This window comes from Pararge aegeria, chromosome 5 (assembly GCF_905163445.1).
Source record: "Pararge aegeria chromosome 5, ilParAegt1.1, whole genome shotgun sequence".
In the NCBI taxonomy this organism is placed as follows: domain Eukaryota; kingdom Metazoa; phylum Arthropoda; class Insecta; order Lepidoptera; family Nymphalidae; genus Pararge; species Pararge aegeria.
In genome coordinates this window covers 5,734,916-5,758,871 of record NC_053184.1, presented here as the reverse complement: position 1 = coordinate 5,758,871, position 23,956 = coordinate 5,734,916, and the positions used below count along the sequence as shown (strand labels likewise).

The following is a 23,956-nucleotide window of genomic DNA, read 5'->3' as shown; positions in this document are numbered from 1 at the left end:
AATTATAGTTCAGTGGGCATTAGTAGCTTATTAATATTGCTTAGCCGCTCACATAAGAGGGAGGGTTCCAGAGCATACACCTTTCCATAACGCTGCTTCAGTTCGAGAACGAGACCGGGATCAATGGCTTAATGTTCTCTCCTAATGCGGAGCACACCGCTAATCAATCAATCAATCAAAAATACTTTATTGCACACAAGAAAAAATAAATAAAAGAGACAAAAAGAACAAAGGTACAAGTCAATTAAATTTGTGTAACAAAGGCGGCCTTATCACTTATAGTGATTTCTTCTAGGCAACCGTTATGAGGAATTGGCTCACATATGAATCCTTATAGCGGTGCGCAAAACTCTAAGAATATACATACATACATATTAATAATTACAAAAATTACAAAAACAGTACATATATAAAATAAAATAAAAAACTATATGGTAAAATAAATAATACTAAAACTATATATAATAATGTTATCGGTACAGAAAGTAAATGTGGAATATAATAAGAAGAATTTGTAACAGACCCATTATTGACCCAGACCTTACTTATTTTGGCCCTATCCAGGAACCGTGCCAAGGGTCTCGTGATCACCTCATGTTTGAACTTTACTTTAACAAAAACCGTAGCTAAATTTAATGTTTAATCCCAATACTTTTATCAGTCTTAAGAGCTTTTTAATTTATGCAGTGTAGGTATATTTTAATACCTACCTGAAATGCAATGGTATTTTATTTGTATGATTAATTCATCCAGCGTTGCTTACGCTGGATGAATTAATCATATAAATCAATATTTCTACTAGATTCGTATTCCTCGTATTAGGGAAAGGAGGTTTCTTTCAAAACTAATACATTAGCTCACTCGATCACATTTCTTTTCTATTCCGAAAATTATTTAACGAAAATTAAATAATATCTAGTCTCGATTACTCTTGATACTTTTTCGTATCAAAATCTATATCTACGAGAAAAATAATTCACAATTCCTACATTAGTATTGAATGTACTTAAATCCGTATGTTTTATCATTTTACTTAATATATATGAAAATGAAAGTTTCTGAAGCGATCTAGCCTCTAAGTTATATTTTATATTTATTAACAAACACGTGAAGGATGCGTGATGTCCTTCACGTTCAGATGTCCAAAGTCCGTATTAGCTTGGGATCTTTAATACTGGATCACTTATCTATCTGCGAGAAATACGTTGAGCACTGCATACATCAACATCAGAGATTATGATAAGGAAGGATGATAAGGAATACACCCATTAAGTTCAGATGCCCAAGATCTGAATTAGCTCGGGGACCCTTTACCGGGCAACTTGACTGTCTACGAAAAAAATTCGTCGAATTATGAATGCACCTATCACCAAACAATAAATTAAACTCACCAAAGCTTTAGTCAGCGCGAAAGCCATGCTTCATGTTCAGATGTCAAGGTTTTGAGTAAACTCGGGGGGTTTATTACTGAGTAACTTGAATAACTTCTCTGAAAAACTCACCTAAAGCATCAGATAACACGTGAAGAAAGACGCCCTTCATGTTCAGATGTCCAGGGTCTGAATTCGCTCGCGGGGCTTGCTTGCTTGGTATCTTGTCTACCTTCGGCGGTACCATTTCATCTGTTTCCTCGGTGTCGGTCGCTGCGTGACCTAATGCCATGTCCGCATTGCTGTTAACTATTTCGGTGAGATGTCGCACGTTGGCCGGCGGTGGTACCCCGCCGTGGGTGTGACCGTGGCTGCTGCCGTGTTCTAGGAAGAATAGCAAAAACCGAATCAGAAATAGGTACAACTTTTCTTAATTTGTAGTGTTCTTCAAGGTCGTGTGCATTCTTAGTGTATGCTTTTGTGCGTACTAAGCAGTGACAGCCTAATTGATAAAACTTCAGAATTCCTTTCAGGGAGATTTAACAAATAATAATTAAATAAATACACTTCGACAATACACACATCGCCATATAGCCCCAAAGTAAGCGTAGCTTGTGTATATATGACTGATGAATAATATACATGGCCAAAGTCAAAGTCAAATAATTCTAAAAAACTTAAAAATAGGCACAAAGTGCCATCTAGCACTTTTGATTCGTACATCACATGTTAAATATGACATACAAGCTTGTTAATGGCGATAACTAAATTCGTCAACTTAAAAATAAAGTTACGAGGGTTCCAAACGCGCCCTGGTCTAAGAAGAAGCCCATAACAAAATCAGCCGTTAGTTTTTTTTGTGATCACAATCTCACATTGTCATTTAAAACTATTTGATAAATGAAAATAATTAAATACTTATAATATACAAATAAACACGCAGATAATGAACAATATGTATGTTCATCACACAAACATTTTCCAGTAGTTGGAATAGAACCCACAGACTTTGAATCAGAAAGCGGGTTCGCTGCCCACTGCGTCAATCGACCGTGGAACAGGTAGGATGCGTTTCCTTGAACGATGAAGGAAAACATCGCGAATAAACCTGCATGCCTTAGAGTTCGCCATAATATTTGCAGATGCGTGAAAAGACTACCAATCAGCATCCGGCCAGTAGGGGAGAGAGGGGCTAGTGTAACATTTTTTTTGTTTTTTGATGGGATGACTAAACTATTGATTATTTTATTTGAAAGAAGGTTTTAAATGAATAATCATGTATTTGGAAATATATTCCTACAATATTTTTTCCTGAATTATAGATTCAGGAAAAAATATTGTATAAATATTAATTAATATTTATAGCACTTTTTGCGGAAGATTTATCTCCTACAGTAAAAACGATTCTGAGAGGAGATACCTAAAGCCAGCCGGAAATGTGTTAATAATTGTGATTATATTTATGATAATACATAAACATATACATGAAGGTAAATATTTCGTTTGTGCGTTTAAACGCGCCGCTCATTATCTGCGAGGTTTACAAAAGAACGCGTGACAGTGAGATTGAAGAATTGAGTGAGATAGAGAATAAACTCAGCCGCATATTATAGAAGAACGAACCCGGCTAACAGTTCAACGTTTTATAATTGTATCGATTTAATAAATTGAAGGTTTTGTATGTATAAACGCGTTAATCATCACCGGAAATATAAGTACCAATTTAAAAAAAAAATTCGGCATTAGAGAGTAACTTAGAAGGTTAAAGATTACCTATACTTATTTAATATTGTTTTTAACCTAATTCAGTAAATTGCACGATATGATCGACATTATAATAAATGCAACGCATAACTAGTCCTAAATTTAATTTTTAATTTTCATCTCGTAAAAATATATAAATGACTTATATTATTAGATATAAATATAGATGTATATTGTAAGGGAAGAGCTAGAAGACTAGTAAAGGTTTTAAACTTAACAGAAGGTATCTGCCTTATCTGCTATTGTTATACGTAAACAAATACATTTTCATTTCATTACAATGAAATTGAAACAAAAATAGGACAGCTTGTAAAAACGCTTATATTGCAGCATTTAAACGCATAAAGCATGAAAAATCTAAATTTTTAACTCCACGAGCCAAAATTGAAATTTAAACGAGTGTAACACAACTAAAAAACAAAAAAAAAAGTTCAAGTTCTCGAATAACGTAACAGAAATCATCTTCCAATAATGAAAAACAAAATGTTATACGAAACCCGTTCCAAATTCGGCGAAAATGCTTAAGGTTGAACCTCGTTGAACCATGGTATATTTGGTCGTTTATTTGTTTCATTTTGGGATACTGTTGCTATGGAAATAAAAATTAAACATATTCTATTACCAAATCCCTAAAAAGTACTACGTCCAAAATGACGTTGAATTGGTAATAAATAAGTTTCTTTTATATTAACCAAACTCAGACAGTTTAATTCTACAATAATTAATTTACAGTACAATTGGTAGCTACGAATATATAGGGCTGAAGAATTTTTTCGTTTGTTTACTTGAACAAATTTAATAATAACAGTCGTAACCACTAAGCTATCATCGCTTGTTAATAATTATTTTTAAAAGTGAACTTTAAGAATATATATTTAATATTGAATAGCCCCCAGTCGGCACATGACTGATATAGCAATACCTAAATCATTTATCGGTTTGATATTGTTCGGTGTCGGTAAATCTCTGAGAGGTCGTCGTGTACTTACATGTATAAAAAAATACATCGAATTAAACTTGGTAGTTAAATATAACTAAATATACTACGACAATACATACAACGCCATCTGGCCCAAAGTAAGCGTAGCTTGTGTTATGGGTATTAAGACGACTGATGAATATTCTTATGAATAATGTACATTAATACACATAATATACAGATAATCACCAATCTCCGGAAAAAAAATCATGTCCATCACACAAGCATTTTCCAGTTGTGGGAATCGAACCCACAGCCTTGGACTTAGGAAGCAGGGTCGCAGCCCACTGCGCCAATCGGCCGTCCTAATTGTAGCTGTAATTATTTTATCGAGATACTATTAAATCACGCATATATTCCTAATTAAAACCAGATAAAGGCGCTACTTAAGCTACATAAATGATAAATAAACAAATTAATAATCAAACAATTAATAGGTTATTAAATCTTTAACTTAGTTTATGGATTGCTAATGGCCGCGATATGACGCCAAATCCTTGTTTTTATTTATGGCGTTCCATACTAGCCAATTGTTCGTACCTATTTTTATAAAGGACCATTCAACTGAAAAGGCAGTCGTCATCCGCAGCCTATTAACGTCAAACTGCTGGGCACAGACCTCGTCTCTCATAGGAGAGACTGTTTCAAGAGCGACACCAACCCTACTTCAACAGCTGCTATGCGGATGGCGGTGGTGGTGCTTTAACGTGGTCTCCGAGGCACTGGGGTTCAGACCGTCAATTTCCTAATCTGGGGCTGATTGAAAATTCTTTAGCAGAAAATACTCTATCTTCAAACCAACGACCTAGACCTAGACCAACGAGGTAGTCAAAAGACTAGTTTATATGAAAACTTTGAGATAGGCCGGGCTTTAATGCAAACCAATGTTTGTTGGATTCCACAAAGTAGTTTTTGAAAACACAAATAAATATCAAAACGCGAAATTTTTGAGGAAACCATCTGATTTTATGATGGATGGATGATAAATTATTGTTCAATTAACAAATATCGTGTTCATGCTAGGAAGAAATATAACACAAATTAACAGTAAACTGTACCGGTTAACTTGGAGATGTGTCTAAAAGAGTTTATAGTTTACATAAATTTCCGGTAGCTTAAAGAAATGCCCTATTACAGTTTAAAGTATAGGTGATCTAGAAAAAAACTTTGGGTTTTATTATTACGTTTTTCTAAAAAAAAGAGAACATCCAGCTAAGCTCTCCTTGTAAGACCAGGGTGCGTTATAAACCTTTCATTATAAGATTACGAATGAAGTTATCACCATCATCTCACCACCATATAAAAAATAGTATGAAAGTCTATTGAAATCCTATTTTAATAAAAAAAAAAAAAAATGATTTAAGACTGAAATAATACTTAACTCTTGACTTACCGTGAAACAAGAACAGTCCCACTATGTTCAGTATTAAACCGAGCGTTCCCACAGCCACCAACAGCTGTGCGTTGTGTATGATCTCCGGCTTAATGAATCTCTGAACAGCCTCAACTGTTATGCTGAAGCATAGCGCCACTAGGAATACTGCGTTCACGAGGGCACCAAGCACCTCCGCTCGCGCCCAGCCAAACGTATTCTTTGACCATTTCTTTGGTGACATCTAGGGGAAAAACGACTTTCATTAACTCACACACGTTACACATGTTTCATGTTTGATAGAAGCAGGCGTTACTTTGCGGAATTCCATGATATATTATAGAAATTAAGCTTAATTTGCTACACTCTACGAAAAGATGTCGACTGTACAATCATAACAATTATTCATTATAAGTCGACATCTCTTGGGGTTGTCAAAGATCTATTTGGTGTGCAGTCGAGGGATTGAAGACGTTACACCATAAAGATTCTGCTACTTCTCGCGGAGAATAGCAAATTAGGCTTATTTTTCATCATACATATACATGTATCATTTTCCGTGTGGCGACGACATATCAGAATAGTTGTCACCCTCCTCCTCTTCTTCGTTCTACTAAGGGAATATAATGAAGAACGGGCAGCAGCTACCTCTGTGTTACTACTGCTATATACTGCAATCTCGTCTGATCAGCATGGCGATTAAGGGCCAAACTTCCCATTGGGCCTTTTAGTCCAGCAGTGGACTGGCTATAGGCTATTGATGATGATGTGACATTTCTCTGGTGGGAGACTTCAACTGTGGCCTACCAAGCTACCGATAAAGACGCACCGCCACGCGATTTAGCATTCCGGTACGTTGACGCGTAAAAGCCGACTAGGATATGTTTACAATAGATGTAGTGTAATCAGTGGCGTGCATAGGGTTTTTGACCAGGGTATGCATAAAGCACACATACATGGCATAAAATGCAAAAATTCCCCTCCAATACGAGTGATACAAAATAATTTGGGTATGCAGTGCTTTTGTGCATGTATGAAGTGCACGCCACTGAGTGTAATGTATATTAAATCAATGATTTAAACTATTGTTAATATGTGCATTTATTTGAAGGAACAACAGAACTGACAGTTTCCGGACTTTGATAAAGTTTGATAAGTTTCAAATTTTTTACTGTAGTGCCTTTGGAAGTTCACACTTGTAAAACCAATTTTCTTACAGGACCTACTAGAGAGCTTGATCGCTCTGCTGATAACCTGACGCATTCGGACGGAAATTCAGGTTTAGTAGAAAGAGCCCTTTGCGAGAACGGTTCTCTGTGCCAGTGTTAACAGGAAAACAAAACTAAAATTATTCGCGGAAGAATCCGCGGGTAACTGCAAATATATGAATAGGCTTAGTATAAAAGTTAGTCATTCTTATTTCGAGGTATTTGTAATTAAACCAATGACCTCGTCTGGTCTGGGTGTAACTGATTTTAACCCTAAAGTGACTTGCTGCTTAATTCTGAAAAAGCAATTAACTTCTAAGGCCATCTTAATGCAAAGTATTTATATATTGTATTGTGTAAAGTGACGTCATGATGCAAACATGCTTCTTGCGCAAGAGTACCAAGAGACTTTTTAAATGTCTGGCCGAGGTCCTTATTTTAGGTCTATCATGATCTACAACAAAATCCCAAAGTATATTAAAGAAAGAAGAAAACGGAACGGAACGAAGAAGAAAGGAATGAAACGGTATTTAAGCGAAATCTGAAACATTGGTTTACTCAAAATTGATTTTATGGCGTAGACGACCTTTTTAAATTTGATGCTAAGACCTCAATTACATGATATCTTAATTATTAATTATCAATTATTAATAAAAGTGTGACATTAAATTCTAATTCTATAATTATTGTTAATCGAAATTATTCCTATGTTGTTGTTGACAAATCCTAATATTTTGATTTTATTTTTCTATTTTTTCCTTTTTAGTTCTAAGTTGACATATTTTAATATTTAAATCGATTGTAATAATAAATTTTAATTTGGATAAAAAATTTAAATTGAGTAACAAATAAAAATAATTTCGACAAATTTTATTGCAATGCCCCGGCGGGGCGTCATGTCTCATGTATGTGCATGTAGCAATTTATTAACAATAAACAATAAATATCACCCCTAAGGGGGTTAAATAGTGGATGAAAGCACGTCATTTTCAATGCTATGTAGAAATTAAAAATTGTTATATAATATAGATTGAAAATTAAAATTAAATCACGATATATAAAAGTTCCACCCCCAAAGGAGTCAAATAGGGGATGAAAGTTTATTTATTAGCATGCGCTCATCTCAGGAAATACCGGTAGGCTTTAATTTTTTTGCTTAACTTAACGCGATAAATAAGCTGACATTGTAAAAATATATTTATTTATTTAGGAAAACCAACAGCTTGTAATTTTTTCCTGTCTAAGTTTCTACGTTGTGAGCTAAGTGAATATTCACCTTATTACAAGTTTTCACAACGATATGAAGGTATGTTCTTGATAACTATCATGCCTGATGGATAGCAATGGTAAGGTCTGGGGTCTGTGCAATTTTCCTTTAAAGGTACTAAAGTTAGACTTTTAGCTTTAAAAAAATAGTTCAGGCTGATCTACATTATTCATAATCTAAGTCTATATAAGTTGGAGTGGGAAATGAAAATTACAGGTTATAAAAAAATTATAATAATGGCGGGTTAGGAAGAGTACCGACGGAAGTGTCAAGTCACTATTGATGAAGAAAAATAGAAAAGATAGTTAAAAGTTAAATAGTTTTATGTTGACTTTATAACGTGTTATGCTGTAATTAGTATGAAGATGGTTTTTCTTTTATAGATAAATGATTTTATTTATGAAAAATAAAAATTGTTTTGAGCTTGAAAGTAATATGGAAGCAGAACTTTGACCTCGAGACGCCAATAGTGACGTTTCGAAACGGGTCCGTTACAACTTGTGTAAGAAACAACATTAACATTTAAACGTGTCTATTGAATTTGTTATGCGCGAAACGTGATATCTACATGGAGGTCAACGTTGATTTGTTTTTATTTGTTTTGCGCATATACCGTACAGTAACAAAGACACGTGCGGCTCCATATACTGTTGATTTCTTATCACTGAGTGCAACCTCGCTGCGAAAGTAGGAAGGGTTTGATAAAAGGTTCATTAAAAAAGGTTCATTAAAGCAATAACTAAAAAAGCGGTGATAGCGCCTACTGCCTTCTTACTTTGATCCCCGGTGACCTCAGAACAATACCTCTAACTTTTCGGTGCTAGGTAAGCGCGTCTTTAATTTAAGGCACCTAGACATCGCGAATGCCTAATGATTTGGGCAATGTCTAAAGAAAAAAACACGTTTCACCACCGCTTAGGTAATAACTATCGGTGGACGGTTGTTTTATGAGTAATCCGCTAACTAAGTAGTTGTTCCGCCTAATCTTAGGAGATTACTAAGATTAGGCGGAACACCTATTTAGGCATAGCCTTGTTCGTAGTTAGTGGAAATGGGCACAAAATGTTACTTGCTTTAACGGTGAAGGAAACGTGCATGCCTGTAAGTTCTCCATAACTTTCTCAAAGGCGGGTGAAATCCACCAATCCGCACTTAGCCAGCGTGGTGGACTACGGCCTAAACCCTTCACTTTCCGAGAGGAGACCCGTGTTCTGTCGTGTTAAAGCTTATTTATGAAGTAAGCTAGGTATAAAAAAACAATTACAAGAAGTTATTAGTGATTTTGTACTATTAGTTGTTGTTGTAGTGAGTTGAAGTTATCTGCTATTACATGGGACTGAGCAGGAATGCAATTTCGCTTGGTTGAATCGTCTTTAGGATAGTAAATAATAGCACGGCTGAACGGACCGACGGAACTCAAGTAAACTCTAATATTACTATAGCGCCATATTGCGAAGTAGAGACAACCGGTACTGGCGTATAACAGTTATATATCCCAATCCTTGTTATGCTAAGAGGATAATGCAAAAAAGGCGAAGAGGAGGCAAGTTAGGAGGAGGAGGTATAGTTATACAATTAATCAAAGAAATCCCTCTCAATGGTTCACCTTCATAGATGTTTATATGAGTCATCGTAAAAATACTGAATCAATCTTAAGCTACTATGGAGGTACTTTTCTAAGAACGAAAACCGGAAGAACGCGAATGACGTCATTTATTAACCGACATCTGATGACGAGTTACTGTCAATATGATCTATAAATTTGATAAAACCATGATGCAAATTAGGTATTTATTGCAAAATCACTAAGAAAATAACTATGCTAGAAATATTTACGAATCGTCCATTATTTTGTATCAAGACTCTAGTTCAAGACTATGCAATATGCAGTATTTAAGTATTGAAGGTAAAAGGTTTTTCATTTGATTTCCCATTTTTGGCGAAAACAAAACAGAAGCTCGAATAACATGCTAGTCAGAAAGAAGTAAGCAAAGCACTTTGTTGGATATCAATTATAATGGTGCATTTTCTTTTTTTTATTCAGGTACATCTTACATATTTCTATTTTAACTTTATTATTTTGTGCGATAAAGACTTATGAATCTATCTATTATTGTGTGTCAGTTTTATGGTATGAAGGTGAGGGCTGGACTAAATCAAATCGTTCTAGGGCACATTCTGGATTTATAGATTTAAGACTACTGATAGACAAGTGACCTTGAGTAAATGTTTAAAATTTTTGATGACTATCAACTAGTTGTTTAAAAACTATAAGCTTCATAGCGTGTCAATCAAGTACTTTGCAGGGTCTTAGCTTTACAACCAATGGGTGCTTTTAATTATAAATCTAGTGATGTATATTTATTATATTATTGCCTGTTATTACTTTATTATTTCGGGGCTACTTATCAAGTCTGTGGTATATAATATAATGAGAGTTATGTGCGTACGTAAGAATACACAGTGTATGTTTTAGGTCCTTTTTACTTATGACATTGATGCAGGCAATTGATGAACTACATGTATATTTACCTGAAAATAATCACTAAATAAATATATAAACTTGGTTTACCTTTACTGATAAGAATGCTATTACAAGAGCAGCAACATCACTCAACATGTGGAATGAGTCTGCAACCAGAGCCATGGAGTTTGTCATATATCCCACGATTAGTTCCACAAAAAAGAACGTCCCTGTCAGCCATAACATCGACAAAAGTCGACATTTCTTTCCACCAAATTTTGACATTGTTTGTGCTGAAAAGAAAACTTTGTTTTAGTAATGTTGGCTACTTGATATTGATGTAGAACTGTAAGTAATTAATATTTGGTGCAGTGCACATTATTCTTCATAGTGATTTATATTAAGATTATCATTTTTAATAAATAGTAGCTCCATGCTTGTTGAGGGTAGTGATAGAAAGCAAAGTCAGCTAATAGAGTTGGTTATGTCATCTTGGCGACTTGATGGGTAATTTCAGTTGTCCATTTATTTTAATGTTGTATTTTTGCTTACATTGAATCAAACTGATTGTCCCAATAATACAATAATAAACTTCATCTAAAACTCAGAAGTTTGTTTTTTAAGACTGCTGATGCACAGAATCTGTACAACCTCACACCATATCATTGTAATCCTTGTGATTTCATCCAATGTACAACATCTGTTGAAGCCTCCCATATGGTCTTTCATCCACTATTCAACATACCAAACCCAACTTGTTGCATTTTTGCATGCACTACAACTATGGCCCCTAGGGGTTGGGGATTGTGATATCAAATTTTTGAAATCAGACTAATTTCAATCATTTGAGTTTAGAATGTTCAAGCAAACAAAAAACAAACTCTTCAGTACTACTATAACTATAGACAGACAGACACAAACGGTAAATACAGTTACAAATACCATAATCTGGAATAATATTATTCTTAATTACCAATATAAAATAAAACTCATGTATACTGTCCCTAAGCTATTTTACACTGTACTGTTATCAGTTGTGAATAAACTATTATTTGCATAAAATAACGAAGTTGCAATAAAATAATTCATGGGACTTCTATACCTAGTTTATAATGAAAATCACAATAAAAACGTTCTTCAAATAGGCAATTTATGGCGTGTATCATGCTAGAACAAGCCTCAAACGATACAGCCTTGTTAATCTTGGCAAGCAAATAGTGTTCAGAACCTGGTGATAAAGGCGTCATGAATCATAAGTTCACTTACCCTAATTTTATAACAGTCGAAACAGAACGGCGTTTATCAGCAAGTTGATCCCATTACAATTTCGTTTGTCATGAGATTCACAAAATAAGCACTATCATTTATCCAAAATGTGTTTCTTCTTTAATATCGATTCGAAGTAATGTCTAAGCGAAAACATAGAACACCTTCGTTACCAAGAAAGGTAAACATCAAAAACCTCGTGCGCGATTTGAAAACAAATCCCTTCTGCTATGCTTCGACGATTTTTCCCATAAAACAATTCAATAGAAAAGGTTTCGTGAAAGCTGGCTAAACGACGTTCACAATAATTGTTAGTAATAAAATTTTATATCAACTACTAAACGAATTTCGTCCTTTAGAAGGGTAAATTAATATTTAACTAATATTTAAAAATTTATTTAAAATATTTCCACTCAACATAATTACGGTATTCAATCGGCGACCCGTCTGATTTCCGAAATAACTGTCAAGCACTGTTGACAGTAGACAGCACGTCTAAAATAGCCACAGACTATGAATTACTGTTCAGTGTTCACCGAATAGTGTGTGTCAATCGTAGTGTTTAATATTTTACTTTAATCAAGTTATGAGCATGAATTTTTTAAGTAATAACCAAGGTTCTAGGTATCTTTAGTTCTATGATAGTTATAAAAGTCTAAAAAATTCAATTTGGTTTAAAGAAACTCTTATCTGTGCCACTGGGCAAAGGTTCTAAAACTTGTCAATTGCTGTCAGACCTGTCATTTGTCAGATTTTTCAAAATAAATTAGCATAATTTTATGATTTAAGTTTTTTTAAAGTTGTAGTTGGCTCTTTTTTAATTCCCTTCAATGCGAATAATATCAGTTAACTATGTAGCAGATCTATTGCCTTAAAAATAATGAGATAAGTAGTCGTTAAAAATGAATAGGTTTAACCAAAAAAAGGTGAACCTGTGGATTTAAATTTAATTATTTACGCTTAAAATTCTATTAATAAGAGCAAAGATGAGTTTACGGCATATTTTTGGGAATAGTGGTGAACTGTTTCGTTTCGTCCTACAAACAGCTTGTATAACTCACTGTACTTGGGAATTCGTTGGAGATTTTGTAATGGTAAGTTTAACCTCTTAAATCAAATCTTTTGTTAGATTTTTTAGCTGTGTGTATGACATACTTCTCTGGCACATAGCCGTTCTCTTACGCATATAACTTATACAAAACAATTTCGTAGTTTCACATTTGCCAGGCCCATGTCGTTTTTTTCATACATGATAGGTTTCTGCTTGGCAACTATCATGCCTGATGGAAAACAATGATGAGGTCTTAGTTTGACGGCGCTTGTCTAGTGAATGCCTATTCACTCTTGCCTTGAAGGCATTTACTACAGACCATGGTCTTTTTCTAATTTTAATGAAACTATTTATTTATAAATTTCAGTGTTCTGGACCTTCAATGGAACCTACCTTACAAACCAACAACATCCTTATGACAGAGCACATAACCCCACGTTTCCAAAGGCTTTGTAAAGGCGACATAGTAATTGCAAAGTGTCCGAGGAATCCAAAACAATATGTTTGCAAAAGAATAACAGGACTGCCTGGTGATAAAGTGCGGGGCCACTTCCCTGGTCGGAGCCAAGTTGTGCCTAAAGGACATGTCTGGTTGGAAGGAGATAATACTAATAATTCTGCTGACTCTCGTGTCTATGGTCCTGTACCACAAGGTCTAGTACGAAGTAGAGTTGTATGTAGAATATGGCCTCTTAATAAAATTAGCTCATTGTCTGAATAAAATAACTTTAGTGGGTTTGTAAATATTTTCTTTATTATAGTTAGACCTTATATTGTTTTGCAGAAAAAATGGAGATTTCTTTAGTTTGTTGAAATAAAAACCCTTTTTTTCATAGAAAATTTTTATTATATCTCATCCATTTTCCATAGTAATATAATAAATGTGTAAGTTTGTTTGTTTGTTAAATTAAAACCAAAATAAATTTCCAATATATGGAAATTTATTTTGGTATAACTAATTTTTGAATACTAAACAGTAATTTTTTTAGGAATTTATTCTAAATAAGTGTTTCTATTAAATTTATATATTTATTATTGTGTGTTGAGATTAAGGGATTGAGGGTTGATTTCAACTGTTGTTATTGATTCTGGTTCCACAGTCAGATTTATGTGATCTGTTAATGTTACTGATAATCTGACATTCATTTCGCGATCATGTCTGGAAAGAGAATTAAAAGTTAACACTAATAAATATATTTTTCAAATCTATATAAATTTAATATGCTGGCCATTATATTTTTCAAATCTATATAAATTTAATATGCTTGGTGTATACGTTGATATATAATAAATAGTAGGTTCTAAAAGTATTATAATACAATCAACCATTTTTCCATATCAAATCTTATCATGCAAGCAATCCTTTCAGTACTTTTCAGTTGGACTTATTCAAATTTTCAAAACTTGATGCATAACAAAAAAAAACCTTAAGTAATAAAAACAATACACATACAAACTAAGTATAAATGATAAAAAAAAAACAGTTGAAATATTTATTGTTTGTTTTCTATTTTTAAAGGACACTCTAAACCAAAACGTATTGAAAAGGTGCATTAGTTTTGATAACATGATGATAGATAGATGATTATATAGGCTTGAATGTGGTGTATAAGTTTTTTATGTTCACAATATGTCAAGAGATATAACATACAATGTTTTCAAAGTAAAAAGTACCCAATCTGCTCAATTTTTAAGCTTAGGTCCGCTCACCTATGAGTTTGCGCTCTTAGTGGAATAATTGTAAATTCAAATCAGTAGTATAGAATTGATGAACAATAAGGCAGTAAGGTAGGGCTCAGACTTACTCAGCTGGTGATGAAGAGAGCTATGCTCGGTATCTCTATGCGATCAAATCAGAAATGTGGAGATTCGTAGAAAAACCAGAGTTACCGACATAGCTCAACTAGTCGCGAAGCTGAAGTGGCAATGGGTTGGACACATAGTTCGGAGAAAGGATGGACGTTGGGGTCCTAAGGTGCTGGATTGAGGGCCCCGAACTGTTAAGCGCTGCGTTGGTCGACCCCCAACGAGGTGGACTTTTAACCGTGGAATTTGGAACTCCCTATAAAAGACCTATGTCCAGCAGTGGACGTCTATCGGTTGTTATGAGGGCAGTAATGTAGTAATGGGATAACTTGACTCGCCAAGTTATACCACTTCTACCTTGGCAGTGCTACTGCTAGTTCCAAGACGGTAATTTGCGATTGACAATATTGGTTGCGAGAGTATGTGCGTCTCTTCGTTTCTTATATATGTTTTGGCTTCTTCACCGATCTACATGAACTTTTGCCACGATAGCTTGCATCGCTGCATAGCGATCCACGCAACCAAAGATGCCAATAGCCATGAGAATTAATTTTGAAAAACTGCTCTATGATGTTCGGAAGTATATCCAAAAAATATCGCGAAAGTTAAAGATTTCGTTTATATTTAAAAAAAAAATCGCGGGGTTTTTTTTAATAAAACTATAATTGGCGATTAAACAAAAACGCTCGCCGGCAGTCATGGCGTCACTCGTGACGTCATAGGCAAATAAGGGATCCTTGTTCCATAGCTAAAGATTATTGATATTGACCTAGATGATGCTATAACTAGAAAATGATACTAGAATTGATATAAAATTATATATCGGAATTGACATCAACTCAGCGCGCTGGCGACGATTTCACTGACAGCAACGCGGAGAGTAACACGGACACGACAAACCAAAAGGCTCAAAGTAAATGATGGGCATTAGCACATTAGATAAAAAAGGCTAAAACAACTATTACCAACTTATACCGAAACCCGGGTAAAATAAAACAACAATACGACCCAGGTATGGAGGCGTTGCCACCCCCGACCGGCTCTTGGAGATGACCCGAACGCGCCACTAATCACTCAGCTAGTTTAAAAAAAAACGCTGCACTAAGCCTAGTTTTAAAAACTTACCTATTGTGAAGTAAAACAACAATATTGCCTTCTGGAGTCAACACAGCAAGGTTATCAACATGTCGTAAACTACGTCTCAGAACTCGTATGCGTTTAGAACCTCTTGGCATAAACTTTGAAAAGTGTCCCATCGCATAGAACATTGGTTGCTTAATGAATTCATCCTTGTCTCCATACACCAAGATCGGAGCGTCCACGTAGTTGTGGGCCCAATTTGGTCCGCCCTCGTCGTCCAGACATAGGTTCCAATCTATCCAACCGACTACAAAATTGTTCAAATCCTTAAAACAAAAAAAATTAATTGTTTTATTAGTTCCTACAGTACCGTACAGGTACAAGTAGTGCTACCAAAAAATCAATGTGGGACAACATTTTCAAAATAAATGGTAATTAACAACCGGTAACGGAATTACGAAAATATGTGCCTGATGCCTGATTAAGTATTTGTTTTTTTTTCAAATTTATTTTTTATAGATATAATTCTCGGACCAAGCTGATAGTCCATCTGACGGTAAGTGGAAAACCCTTGCCTATAAGCAGCAACACTTCACAGGGAGCACGTCCTGTAACAACCCGTCATCAACCCGGGGTCATCATTCGCTCCCGGTTATTGTCCATATCATATCGTAAAAAAAAATACTTAAAACTCGCCAACCCACTTTGGAGCAGCGTGGCGGGCACAAATAGTCTGGGGGTTGTGATGATGACAATAAATCACTTACGTCTAATATGTGCCTGGTGTATCTTTCTGCTCTTTCCCAAGATCCTATTTTAACTCTCATAACATCCCACGGCATAGGACCTATTTCGAAAACAAAACTTTGTAATTAATTATTTTAATTATCAATACATAGTATAAAAAAGTTGCTTCCCGCTGTCTGTCTGTCCCAATAAAGGTACGCTTAAATCTTTAAGACTTTTAATAGATAAAGTGTTTCAAGAGGAAGATTTATATGTATTATTTTTGCATAATATACTTATTAGAGAAACAGTGATAATTTTAGAGGTTTATTTTGTGATGGCGTAAATAAACTATTTTTTTGCGCTTATTAACGCCGGCTGAACCCTACAAGATAGATCAAAATAATGTACCGACGTATAGTACGCCTTAAAAAGGTCTATAAAAGTCCGCTATGGTATATCTTTACCCCCAATGGAACCTGTACTTAGTAACCATTATTATCTTTAAAAAAATTACAGTATTATTTCTTATCCAATTAAATACATTAGTTAGTTAATATCGAAATGCATTACGTGTGGAAAAAAAATTGTCCTTCACCGCGTATAATTAAAATGAATATTTTAGAGGATATCAGAGATTTAAAAAGCGGGGGCAGGGCGGATGGCCGGCGCGCCATTTAAACTCCCGAAAAACAAATTCAAATTACACACACACTTACATACATTTCAGCCGTGCGAAGCCGGGGCGGGTCACTAGTTTTTTTTAATTTATCTTTGTGTGAATGTGAATAAGAGACACTAAAAAATTCTTTAGACAAGTTATTAAATTACCTTCACAGGCCTCGGTAGATAGAAGTATTTTGCCCGGATATCTTTCTTGAATACTAGTAAGAATAGAGGCTGGTATGAAATTTCCATAGTAATGTATCGCAATTCCATCAATGTACTCAAACGATTTGGGTGCTGCCCTTATCATCTGCAATAAGTTAACAGAAACATAAATAAGTAACTCATCTCTACTACCTTGGTCCAGAGATGGCAGCACGGACGCCATGAATATTGTGGTTACATTTTAGTTTAAAAATTCAAGTTGATAGGTCTGTTTTCAAAACTTGATAATAATTAATATTAATATTTAGTAGGTACTATTAGTTACACATACAGGACAGGATTACAATAAAAATACGTCTTTCTTTCATCACACTTACCCCTTGAAGATAAACATCAATGAGGTATCTTTGGTCGTCCACGGCAAATATGAGAGTTTTATTATAACGGGAGTTCCTTACTGTAGGTCCAAGATTATTCGCTACCCAGTGTCCCTAAAAATTTTAGGTTATCTATCATTTCATTTTCAAATATAAAATGTGAAAATGATGTGTTTGCAATCAATAGTCGTACATACCAAGTCCCAAGGCCACCATCCTAATGAATTGAAGTCCACAAATGGAACGATTCCGTTAACTGGTTCATTTGTTGTGGTGAGGGCCCAAATCTTCACGTTTGCTTTTTCGTATTCCTCTATAAACCTAAGTACATATTATGGATGGTTGAATGACAAGTTAGACAAATTGCTTGTGTCTAATATAACTATAAATTTTGCTACTAGTGGTTATGGCGGAGTCCTATTAATTATACTAAAACCCCACAGTGTAAGTGGTAACATTACGCTACGAGTCTTAGTTAACGCAGCTGAAACTGCGGGTTAGTAAATAAACAGTCATAAAAAAATATCGATAGTAAGTATGATTTAAAATATCACTGTGGAGGAAAACATTGTGAGGAAACCTTGCAAGCCTGAGAGTTCCCCATAATGTTCTCAAAAGCGTGTGAAGTCCACCAATCAGCAGTCAGTTAGGTGAACTACGGCCTAAACCCTTCTCATTCTGGAAGGCGACCCGAGCCCTGTAGTGGGCCGGTTCATAATGTACTCAAAGGCGCGTGGAGTACACCAATCTTCATTGAGCCTAAGTGAGGTGGACTACGGCCTTTACCCCCCTCTTCTCAATGTGGGTGGAGAATTGTGCCCTGTAGTGGGCTGGTAATAGGTTTATATAATGATGATGACAGCGACCCTGCTTTCTGAGTCAAAGGCCGTGGGTTCAATTCCCACGACTGGAAAATGTTTGTGTGATGAACATGAATGTTTTTCAGTGTCTGGGTGTTTATCTGTATATTATAAGTACTTTATGTCATCGTAGTACCCATAACACAGGCTACGCTTACTTTGGGGCTTGATGGCGATGTGTGTATTGTCGTAGTATATTTATTTTTTTATTTATTCTCAGCTAAAATAAACTTGGCATCACAATGACATTAAAACCTTAACTTTGCAAGTATATTTTGTAACATCACGTTTTGAGTTACCAATCTTAAAAGCTTAAAAGTAATTTTACGTAGGTCCGGCTCGAAGGACCACATACTTGAATATGTTCTAATAAATTATTTCACGGTTGCAACTTTTTATAATACTTACTAAATGGAATAATTATCGAAATTATATGAATTACCTACGAGACATGTTTATAACAAAAATTGTACAATCAATGATGATTTTTCAATCAATTTGCGTGATAACGCAGGTTAGTGATTCGTTTACAAGGGAAAGCTGTGATTTCTAGGTGAGGTGTATACCGGTGCGGTGTGGTACAGACTTCTGTCTTTTTTCAAAAGAGACTCGAAATAGCTATTGAATTCTTTGGTATTTGGTTAAATAATTTATTAACGGTGACTTAAGCAGATAATAGCGCTCCGAGGAATAAATGGCGTCCTTGGGATTATCTCAATAAACAAAGAGGAACTAACTAGGTGCTGCCCACGTTCTTCGTTCGCTTTGATTGCAAATATTTACCAATCCCGTGGAAACGGTTTGTTTTCTTGAATGTAGCTTATGTTATACTCCGTCTTTTCACAGCCTTAGTTAAGGCGTAAGAGAAGGACAAACAAGTAAACAAACAAACACACTTTCGCATTGATAATATTAGTTGGAATAGTGTTTGTTATATTATATAAGTACCGTATATGATAATCCGCGAAACTCTGATAGTACTCTGGTTTGAGTTGCGCAAAGCCCGTAATAGCTCCATTTGTTTTCATCCAAACCGGGGGTGACCATGTGCTAGCGGTTATCTTTATTTCCGATGTGGCTACTGCTAAAGCCCTTTTAATTAATGGCAACTGAAACGAACAATAATAACAATTCAATATGTGCGTGCTAGAAAGCTGTAGGTATAGGTTAGGAATAATAAATAAAAAATAGAAAAGGAACTCTGGAAGTCCTCTTGCTTCTTACAAACCTTGTAAAAGTAATCCTCGATGGTCAGTGAGAAATTAGAGAGGGCAGCATCGTTCCAGGGATACTCGTTGTAGGTGTACGGATGGGTTGAGAAATCAGCACCGCCTATTGGCACACGGATCAAGTTGTACTCCAGCCCCTTTGGCCCGAAATAAGAACTGCAATCAAGTAATTGGTAAAAGTTTATTACAAATTCAGTACTCAGGTACTTACTTTTGCTGGGATATGTGGATATATAGCCTTGGATAGGAGGTTTCGCTACCACATAATAAGTATATTGTGCACCACCTCTTTGGCCCTGGGTTCGATCTCCAGGTCGGGCCAATGAGTGCTATTCTGGTTTTCTATCAAGAAGTTCTAAGTACGAGCCCGGAGATTGGAAATTGTTCCCGGAGATTGGAAGGTGTCGGTCATGCGCCTGATCTCTCTCCGGTAGTGTCGGATCTGCCGTCCCATCGGACTATGAGAGTGAGGAAATATTGAGTGCACCTGTGTTTGCGCAAACCACTATATTCACTAATAGATTTTCATGGCATAACTCTTGGGACTCTTCCCCTAAAACTATGACACGCTTAAGTAATAATAAAAATGAAATAATCCTTTGACATGGCGGAACCTGACTTGATTGCCATCAACATATATTTTAACTGCAACTTTGTGCAACTAACCGAAAATAGCTTCTGCGATCCTTATTTAATTGTGGTGGAGTTAAAATCGGACCCCTCGTTGACGTATTTGACACAGTAAAAGGATTCTTACTCAATGAAATGGTTCTGCGTATTGAAGGAGAGTTTGCGCCAATTCACACCAGCGGCATCGGTAACAGATCCTCCGAAGCCTTCAATAGTTTGAAATTGGATGCTTGGGAACAGTCTGTATGAAGCTTCGTTCAAATTTTTCGCTGAAATTAATTCATCCGTATATATTCCGGCAGAAGGTAAAACAGGGATACTAAAAGTAGGTTCCATATACCTTTCAAATAGACACACGTAAGATAAACTCTACATAGGCGTAATTAGGTATTTGATAGTTATGGACTTACGGTGGATATTTTCTGATACATCATCCTTTTCATTCATTCGCTTTTTGCTGTCTTCTTTCGTATCTGGATCCGATTCTATAACGCCGCCACTCTTCTCAAAACGTTTACCGGACTGAAATTGTACATTAACGGTTTTAATGTGTATGAGTAAACATATATACCTACCTACCTTTATTTCATTATAAAAATCAAGGTTAAAAATATAAGGTTCACTGTCAAGTCTGGTCGAGATTTTAATGCAAAATTAGTTTGTGGAGCACATTACATCTAGTTTTTAATGCCCATAAACCCATAGATTCCCACAATCAACGATATTCTGTGAATTTTTCTGCTTCCTTCTTATGTGCTGATTTACTAGTTACGTTAAAATTTGAATCTGTTCGGAACAGACTCTCTTCTCTTTTAGATTTTGTTCAGAACTTCACAATCTAGTACATTAGTAATCGAAGCAAAAGGCACAAGGAAGTGGCGACCTTAACCTTTTTTTATGTTCCATAATTTTCCTATAATTAATTAGTAGGTACCTACTCGTTATTTTCTTTAACAAAAAAAGGTAGAAAGAAGCAATTAACTTAACTAAAATTAATTAAGGAACTTTGTTTTCGTAGAGTATCGTGTACTTTAGTCCCAAGGATAACATTATATTTCTGCTATTTTATTATTCGTTCGTATCATCAGCATATAATCGTGCTTAATTAATTACTTACTCGGGTGGTTGTATATGTGACGTAAGTACCGGGTTCAGGGGCATTTCGAGTGACTGTGTCACAGTAGGTTGCATTGCACACGCAAACTGTCGACCGTCCTGGTATGCCCAAATCACGGGCATTACATGGCAAATCTGAAAATATGTATATCAACATATATATATATATATATATATATATATATATATATATATATATATATATATCTTTTCATCGAATCCTTGTCACTTATGAGACGGGCCTTTGCGTTATGCCTTGTGATTTGATATTCCATATTATTTTGAGGTTGCGCTTATATCTGAATTTATTTATTTATAAATCATAACTTTTGAAAATAAAGTATTTGTTCTAACTTGTACTTGAATTGTTGATGGGTAGCATCTAGGAGCATATCCTTGGTTTCAATTCCGGATTGGGACAAAACCTGTATGGTTTTTGTTGGTGAAGTTATAAGAGCCAGCCTGGAGTATCCGCGATAATACCTACCGTAGCGGGGTTTGCTGGCTTGTTAAAGCCAAATGAGTGATTGGGTCTAAGCTCTGAATCGAATTATATTAAGAGAAAGAAGAGAGGAAATTTATTATTTGAATTTAAAGTAAATTTAATGTTTTGAATAATAATAAACTGAGTGACTTACCGCATTTGCCAAATAAAAATGATAATTGCAAAACAGCTACCACTAACAACAATCGTACGTTTTTATGGCGTAGCATCTGGAAATTAAAATTATGAAAAAGTTAGCGGTATTTTTTAGTTAGTTAGCATAAATATTAATTTATTTTAAATACAAATCACTTCCGTGGACTTACGTTTGATATTAAATCTGTAATAAATAATTACCTATCGTTATCATCATCCAGTGCTGAAGGAATTTGCACTTTTATCTTCTATCTTATTGATTGTTATTTAATATCTGGATGTTTTAATACCACTTTACTTCAGCTAATTAAATTTGATTTAAAATACCATCATGTCTGTATTAACTACTTTCGTATTGTATTGTATAATTTTTGTACCATTGTGGTGGTATATAAATAAATAACTAATAATAAATAAATATACTACGATAATACACACATCGCCATCTAGCCCTAAAGTAATCTTAGCTTGTGTTATGGGTGCCTGATGAATATTATATGAATTATGTACATAAATACTTTGAATATACATATAAACACCCAGACACTTAAAAACATTCATGTTCATCACACAAACATTTTCCAGTAGTGAGAATCGAACCCACGGCCTTGGGCTCAGAAAGCAGAGTCGCTGCAAACTGCGCCAACCGGCCGTCAAAATATATATAAGTATATGTGAATAGAATACTTTGTACGTTCTCATTTTTGAACATAGTGAGAGATTTTGCATAAGATGATGAGTTTAAATTGAGAACTAAGTAGTTCTGAGAGCTAAAACTGCTAACTATTTTAAAGAAGTAGGTTCTGTGTTCAAAAATCAGCCACTCAGTTAACAAAATTTGTTCAAATTAATTTCAATTAACTAAGCAAGTTATATTTTTATATGCATTCATGTTTTGGTTGGACTAATTATTAGCTTTTCAATCAATAAAAATAAGTGATATGAATATAAAAGTAATGTGCTTACCCTACTTTCTCCTTTACAGGGTCGTTGACTTGTCGATTTGCAAAAGTTGTTTTTTGTTTTATTTTGTATTTTTTGGGTCTCAAAACAGATTTATTTTTTCCAGAGTATTTGACTACTTGTAGTTAGGGTGTGGAAATTGATTTCACGCTACTTAGTAATTCCTTGTCTATAAAATGTAGCAACTTGCACAAATTAGAAAGGATTTCCTTGTCGTAGACGTTTTGTAGTTCCTTGTTACTTTAGCAGTAGAATTATTTCTGTGAGTGTCAACAGTTGGCGGCAAACCTTAGTTGGATAAATAACTTGTTGAATAACGTTTACTTGCTGGTGACTACCTTCAACCTTGGGGGTCGAGTGTTTAGCATGAGTGTAAGATACGGATCAGGAGATTCTGTCTTTTATTTTCTGATGAGCCAAAAAATGTTAGGTGTGCCAACCCGGAGCTTACAATTACTATCCGTTCTATGCGTCGGAGACCATGTTAAGTCATCGGACTAACATGTGACAGTGCGCATCGCATTGAAGTACCTAGTAAGGTGAAAAGAAACCTCCAGAATCCTTTCCTCCTAAGAGACTAGGCCATATGCCCACTAGTAAACTGATACATCAACGCAACGAACCTCGAACGTATCTCATTGAAGTACCTAGTGAAATGAATAGAAACCTCCAGAATCCTTTCCTCCTAAGAGAGTAGGGCATGTGCCCACTAGTAAACTGATACATCAACGCAACGAACCTCCTTCAATATGTCTGTGCCCAGTATTGAGTCGCTAGATGATAATGGTAACTTTATTGTATATCGACGATACTTCTGTGTCAATTTTTTTTCTAAAATACTTAAAAATATTTGCAGGTACCGTACAGCCTTTTGATATTCTTAGTTATTTACCTACCTATGATTTTCTATTGCTCTCTCTCTCTCTGTAGTTTCCTTGTCAAACCCTTAACGACAGA

General features: G+C 35.1%; 3 protein-coding genes across 4 annotated transcripts in view; 1 reads left to right on the top strand and 2 right to left on the bottom strand.

Annotated features, from left to right (window-relative positions):
* Positions 1-12,148, bottom strand: part of LOC120623839 (zinc/cadmium resistance protein) — a 36,894-nt gene extending 24,746 nt beyond the window's left edge. For both annotated transcript variants that reach the window (XM_039890103.1, XM_039890105.1), the window contains exons 1-4: positions 11,691-12,148; positions 10,533-10,717; positions 5,507-5,729; positions 1,503-1,754 (exon numbers count right to left, since the gene is read on the bottom strand). In XM_039890103.1, the coding sequence (XP_039746037.1) occupies positions 1,503-1,754; positions 5,507-5,729; positions 10,533-10,709 (652 nt within the window). In that variant the 5' untranslated portion in view covers positions 10,710-10,717; positions 11,691-12,148. The remainder of the gene's footprint in view (positions 1-1,502; positions 1,755-5,506; positions 5,730-10,532; positions 10,718-11,690) is intronic.
* Positions 12,149-12,446: 298 nt separating this feature from the next.
* On the top strand, positions 12,447-13,560 carry LOC120623780 (mitochondrial inner membrane protease subunit 1). Its single transcript, XM_039890013.1, has 2 exons — positions 12,447-12,784; positions 13,109-13,560. The coding sequence occupies exons 1-2, from the start codon at positions 12,677-12,679 to the stop codon at positions 13,460-13,462; spliced, it is 462 nt and encodes a 153-aa protein (XP_039745947.1). The 5' UTR covers positions 12,447-12,676; the 3' UTR covers positions 13,463-13,560.
* A 207-nt stretch (positions 13,561-13,767) lies between these two features.
* Positions 13,768-21,778, bottom strand: LOC120623914 (lysosomal acid glucosylceramidase). The gene is made up of 12 exons (XM_039890207.1): positions 21,751-21,778; positions 21,398-21,531; positions 20,691-20,802; positions 20,408-20,549; positions 19,650-19,806; positions 19,370-19,530; positions 17,759-17,882; positions 17,562-17,675; positions 17,185-17,329; positions 16,395-16,474; positions 15,673-15,953; positions 13,768-13,900 (listed from the first exon to the last, which is right to left on the bottom strand). The coding sequence occupies exons 1-12, from the start codon at positions 21,776-21,778 to the stop codon at positions 13,774-13,776; spliced, it is 1,605 nt and encodes a 534-aa protein (XP_039746141.1). The 3' UTR covers positions 13,768-13,773.
* Positions 21,779-23,956: the final 2,178 nt, after the last annotated feature.

Excerpts from the sequence above, each read along its gene's own strand:
- LOC120623914 (XM_039890207.1), bottom strand. The coding sequence starts at position 21,778 with ATGCTACCCATCAACAATTCAAGTACAA. Across the intron at positions 21,532-21,750 it reads CATCAACAATTCAAGTACAA|ATTTGCCATGTAATGCCCGT; the intron begins GTTAGAACAAAT and ends ACATATTTTCAG. Across the intron at positions 13,901-15,672 it reads GTTGTTTTACTTCACAATAG|ACATGATCGCGAAATGAATG; the intron begins GTAAGTTTTTAA and ends TTCTCTTTCCAG.
- LOC120623780 (XM_039890013.1), top strand. The coding sequence starts at position 12,677 with ATGAGTTTACGGCATATTTTTGGGAATAGTGGTGAACTGTTTCGTTTC. Across the intron at positions 12,785-13,108 it reads TCGTTGGAGATTTTGTAATG|TGTTCTGGACCTTCAATGGA; the intron begins GTAAGTTTAACC and ends TATAAATTTCAG.